The sequence below is a fragment of the Mytilus californianus genome, unplaced genomic scaffold (genome assembly GCF_021869535.1).
Source record: "Mytilus californianus isolate M0D057914Y unplaced genomic scaffold, xbMytCali1.0.p SCAF_5, whole genome shotgun sequence".
NCBI classification, from domain to species: Eukaryota; Metazoa; Mollusca; class Bivalvia; order Mytilida; family Mytilidae; genus Mytilus; species Mytilus californianus.
Window position 1 is genome coordinate 30261477 of NW_026262701.1, and position 5432 is coordinate 30266908.

Here is a 5432-nt window from a genome sequence, read left to right on the forward strand (position 1 = left end):
TTGAAAGATAGTCGTAACTGTATAAAATTTGTCTATGATCATAGAAACAGATTTTGTCAGAACCTTCTGCTAACGGAATTTTTTAATTAAAAAAAGTTGTGTTAAAGATAACAACAAACGCGTAAACAAGATTCATGATTGAAATATTTTTTCAACATAAGGTAAGTTTGCACATGTGGAGCAGGATCTGCTTACCCATCCGGAGCACCTGAGATCACTCCCAGTTTTTGGTGGGGTTCGTGTTACTCAGTCTTTAGTTTTCTATGTTGTTTCTTGTTTACTATTATTTGTCTGTTTGTCTTTTTCATTTTTAGCCATAGCGTTGTCAGTTTATTTTCGATTTATGAGTTCGACTGTTCCTCTGGTATCTTACGCCCCTCTTCTCTTGCAATTTTTCATTAACATTTTAATAAATATTGGTATACTATTCGGACAACCAGATGTCAACGATATTAAAAATATAATGCCTCCTTATGTTAAAACTATACTAAAATATAGTTTCCATTATATCTTTATTTAACACTCTTAGTAACTTTATTTTTTTTGTAGGTTACATGTGTATGTGCTATATGTGTTCGTTTATGTCTAGTGTTATCCATCTTATCTAATTACATTGTATAGTTATGGCGATTCATTCAAGTGAACCATGTACAAAAGTGAACGAGATTCACAGGAAAATAAGATATCGTGACCTAAAGCATATCTTAACATGAAAACGAACATAATTTAAAGATTAAAGTTTCCCTTAATAATGTGTGAACATGTAAAATGTTTGCCTCATCTTGTCATCTTGAAGAAAATTTACCGTAAATTATGACTTGTAAAATACAAAGACTATATCTACAATGCAAAAAGTAAATTAGTAAATTATTCACTAGTTCTAGCCACACTATCAAACATCCAAACACGATTTATTTGATTTGATTTGATTTTTTGAGTTTTTACGCCACTTTTAAGCACCGCATTTAGGATACTTCGTGGAGAAAGCCAGAGTGCCCGGAGAAAACCACCGACCTTCAATAGGAAAAAACCGATTTATATGTAGTCGCCTATCAGCATATAGAGAAAGTTACGATCATCACTAACAAGTTACTATGATCATGTCCAAGTTACGGCTGTCTTATAATCAAGTACCACTATCATTACAAACAAAATTCTTGGAGTTACTATGATCTTCCGTAAATTTTCAATGGCTATAATTTCGGTAACAAGGTCACATATGATATTAAGAACACACACATACAACAATACCGTCATTATCAACCTAGCGGCTGAGTAATTCTTTAAAACAATGCGTGTACCAGGAGAAATTACAAAATGACGATTTTACCTGTTTTGGGCTCCGCCATGTTGGGATACGGTGATCAGTTTAACACCAGTGATTTTAAGCAACTATAGGACACTATATGGCCTTCAACAACTTTCATGTACAGGAATGATTGAAATTAAGGAATTTTTTTGGAAGCTGTATTCTCTCTCCTCTAATAGGCACATCTGACAAGGGAATGGATTCTTAAAAAGACTGATAAAAAAGACATGATTAACTGATGTTTTAGGTTTCACACCATCTTCCAACAACTTTGTTAAAAAAAAACCTTGACTACCCATGAGGGTCTTGCACGGTCAGAAAAGATTGATAAGCCTATTTCCATTTTCCCTTTAGAGGTTGGTTTTAAATATCTATATTTGTGCTATGTATTTTCGATTCTGTTCTAACCAATACTTAGCAGTTATATTTTTGCTCTTCAATTAACCAAATCAGAAGCTTTTAAAATGAAACCCTGTCATTATGTATGCTTTTTTTGTTTTATCCCTAGTAATAACAAGTATTTGCTAAAGGGCAGAAAAGCGAAAAAAGTTTATCCCAATCTACTGGAAAAATTTATTACAATAATGTAATAAATACAAGAAACAGTTCATTGTCTACTTCAGCTTCTTTTTTGGTCTGATGTTGTTGGTATGTCCACATTTCCTCTTACGACAATTTGTAGCCCTTGGGTGAAGACGAGCATAGCATCTGAAAAACAAATTATTATTAAGTTGTACTCCAGGATGTTAGCTGCAGAAATTCAAAATTACCTCCTTTTTTTTTAGAAATGAAATTTTTTCCCATAGGGAAAGTTTAATAAATCAATACTCTGAAAAGATAATTCTGTGTGCTTGTTTTTAAGATAAAAACATTTACAAACTATCATGTCTAGGATTTTCTTAGGAAAAATATGGAAAGAAATGATTGCTGAGCTCTACTAAAATCATAGAAAAAAACTGAGATTTTAAATATATTTTGACAGAAGTTTGTTTTGATATATGTTTCAAATGATGTAAAAATTAAGCTATCAACTTCTCTATAAGATAAAGCTTCCCTTGCAAATTAATAAAACAAATCCTTTTCTGAAAAGCAATAAATATCTAATGCAGGGTCTTACTTTCTGCAGATCATCTTGTCACAATTGTACTTAGAGGCCAAAATTCTCAGAGATGGTTCAATAATTCCTCCTCTCAGACGCAACACCAAATGTAATGTTGACTCTAAAAAACAATAAAATTCATACATTTAAACATAATATCATAATTCTGGATCACTTGTCTTAAAATATTTTATGAATTTTTTTTAACATTTCATATTTGTATGAAATTCTGTTGATACAAAGTTACTTCCCCTTGTACACTTCAGCAAAAAGGAAAACGGTCAAATGGAATTTTAACTGCTTTTTGTGTTTGATAATTATTATTAAATTAGAACGGTGGAATTTATTATTCAAACAAGCAGTAAACTGTGATCAACCTTTTTTTTTGCTAATTTTGTAATAATCTAAGAATTAATCATCACCTTAAATAAAATGACACATTATAAATCTGATGCATTCTAATACCTTCTACAGGAGCACCCAAACATATGTAAGCCGGGGATATTAAGCTTTTGATGTAAAGGGCATATTTTAAATAGGTTTATTTATTTTTTTATTTACTGTTTGATATTTGGTGTTTTTGTTTTCAGGTTAATTGTAGGACTTTATTTATAGGGTTTTTCACACTCGATAGCTTTCTAAATGGTGCAACTGAAATATTGAAGAAAATTTGTGAAGCCCAATTTATAAGTCTGCCTTTACGCTAACCAATTCTGAAGTTACCTCTGGTATGCATTTTTAAAAAGCTACAAGACACAGTGGCATAACTGTTCCAAGTCTTTTCATTTTTCAGTACTTTATGATGTGCCCTAAGAATAATCTATTATAACCAATAATTGTGTTGTGCTTTTTACACATGTTGTATTGATTTATATCGACAATAAAATATTAGAGTTATCTTTACCCTTTTGAATATTATAATCCGACAAGGTTCTTCCATCTTCTAACTGTTTTCCAGCAAAAATCAATCTCTGCTGATCTGGAGGAATTCCTGAAAATCATAACAAAATCTAGATATAAGTGCTACTTATTATTAATATGAATAACGTTAATGACTATCATAACAGTAACTTCCTCCTCTCATTCTGAATAGTTTTTAACTTGTTTCCAGTTTTTCTTTATCAACTATGATCAAGCTTGGTTTTAGTTATAACATACATAAATGAATTGTAAATGTTTGAATTGTAAGAATACCCCTATAGATTAATTTTTGCTTTATGTCCAGAGACCAATAAATCTTTTTTTTTCACTAGCTTGGGGGCATGCCGAGTTGTTATTCCAGTAGACAAATGCAAAATTTTCCGCAACAAATCTTCTCTCCACATTTTACAGGAAATAATATTATTTACCAGATACCTTTTGGATAGCTTTAAATGTTTACTTTCCAATAATTATATACAATCTGCAGGTGGCTTTTCTTACTTTCTTTGCTATAGAAGTGATTGTGAACATTGAGAAGTAAAGATTGCTTTCATTGTGCATTTTGAATATAAGATTAACCCTTGTGTTGTGTTAAGCAAAGGATCATACATGACTGTCCAGACCATAATTACAGGTACATGTACTACAATATGGTAATACACATATGTACAATACACAAATTTATTGACAAAGGCATGGATAGGATCTTAAGAATGTTAACCTAATTGCAACTATGCACTCCGTTGTATGGTAAAACAATGACAAATATACAATGAAGCTAACCAGCCACTGACTAAAGAAGAATTGAATTTTTTAAATCAAATAGATACCTTCTTTATCTTGAATTTTAGCCTTGACATTTTCTATAGTGTCAGAGGGCTCCACCTCTAGGGTTATGGTCTTCCCTGTTAATGTTTTAACAAAGATCTGCATCTTGTCAGTTCTGCAAGTACAATAAAATATAATAATTCAAATAATCTTTTAATTGTAAAAACAGAATTGAAAATATAATAAATGTTCATGTCATTTCACTGAAATGAGAGTTGGGTACCTTGTGTTACAATGTATATTAAGGTATAGAAGTAATTTTTTGTTCAGAGACAAGTGCCTATGACTATGTTCAAAATTGGAGAATTGTCAAGCCTGTAGAAAATGGCAATTCAATACAGTTTCGCTTGATACGGTCAACTCTAGGGTTTCCACTGGCTATCGCCATTTTCGCACTTTGCAAAAAATAAAAGATTTTGGCGATTAAAATTCACTATTGGCGAGAGACTTTCGCTAAAGAAATATAATAATGGTTCGACTTTGTCCATCTTGTATTTTTTTCTGGTTTCTCGGACTCCCTCCCCAACAATGTTCTGGAAAATAGCTGTTATGAAGAAAATGTTCAAAAGTAAGAAAAATTCTCAAAAATAGTGTGTTTCAACTAGATTGAAATGTCTGATAAATTTATTAAATGAATCGAGTGTTTCCAGAAGTCAAATATGAAGATTTCATGATTTATATTGCAATTTTACAGTATCTTTTAAAATGTAAATGTTTGTTATCATGTCTTCCCGTTGAAGTCAAGTGGAGCAAAAACAAAGGTCATCAGCAATGAGCTTAAGGTTCATCTATACACTTCCACAAAAATGGCTGTGTTTAAACCATGAAATTTTCTCTGAATGCAGACAAAACTGTGTAATCCTAATAGTTTTAAATCCTGGCAGCACCTAGATATATACAAGTTGTATTCATTTTGTGTTTTAAAAAGAAAAAACTTTTGTGGATTTTGCTAAACATTTTCTTTCCTTGCCACAGGTGGTGTAAAAATAAACAAAGTCATGTGAAATCTTTGAGATGGCCCCCCTCAGGTAATGATTGTATTGTATCATATTGATTGATATGGACAATAGAGGGACAATCAGGGCTTCCAAATTTATTTTTAGCCAGCCGGACATTTTATATATTATCCCCATTTTAATCCCTTAAGACTAAATAAATAAAAGGCAATTATGGATATCAGTTGCCGAGTTGGCCATCCCAATGATAGACATTAAAAAAAAAACGATATTAAACTTTCTTTGATTCAAATTCAAAGTTCTGACGTAAACTGTTAAA

At 31.4% G+C, this 5432-nt stretch overlaps 1 protein-coding gene across 1 annotated transcript; it reads right to left on the bottom strand.

Annotated features, from left to right (window-relative positions):
• Positions 1 to 1868: 1868 nt before the first annotated feature.
• On the bottom strand, positions 1869 to 4315 carry LOC127700422 (ubiquitin-60S ribosomal protein L40). Its single transcript, XM_052203877.1, has 4 exons — positions 4160 to 4315; positions 3313 to 3399; positions 2427 to 2529; positions 1869 to 2017 (listed from the first exon to the last, which is right to left on the bottom strand). Exons 1-4 carry the CDS (start codon positions 4260 to 4262, stop codon positions 1924 to 1926), a joined length of 387 nt encoding a protein of 128 aa, XP_052059837.1. The 5' UTR covers positions 4263 to 4315; the 3' UTR covers positions 1869 to 1923.
• Positions 4316 to 5432: the final 1117 nt, after the last annotated feature.

What these genes read in the sequence shown, in the direction of transcription:
- LOC127700422 (XM_052203877.1), bottom strand. Translation starts at nt 4,262, where the DNA reads ATGCAGATCTTTGTTAAAACATTAACAGGGAAGACCATAACCCTAGAG. An exon ending in TAAAATTCAAGATAAAGAAG is followed by an intron (nt 3,400 to 4,159) that starts GTATCTATTTGA and finishes TATGATTTTCAG; the next exon opens with GAATTCCTCCAGATCAGCAG. An exon ending in GGATTATAATATTCAAAAGG is followed by an intron (nt 2,530 to 3,312) that starts GTAAAGATAACT and finishes ATTGTTTTTTAG; the next exon opens with AGTCAACATTACATTTGGTG.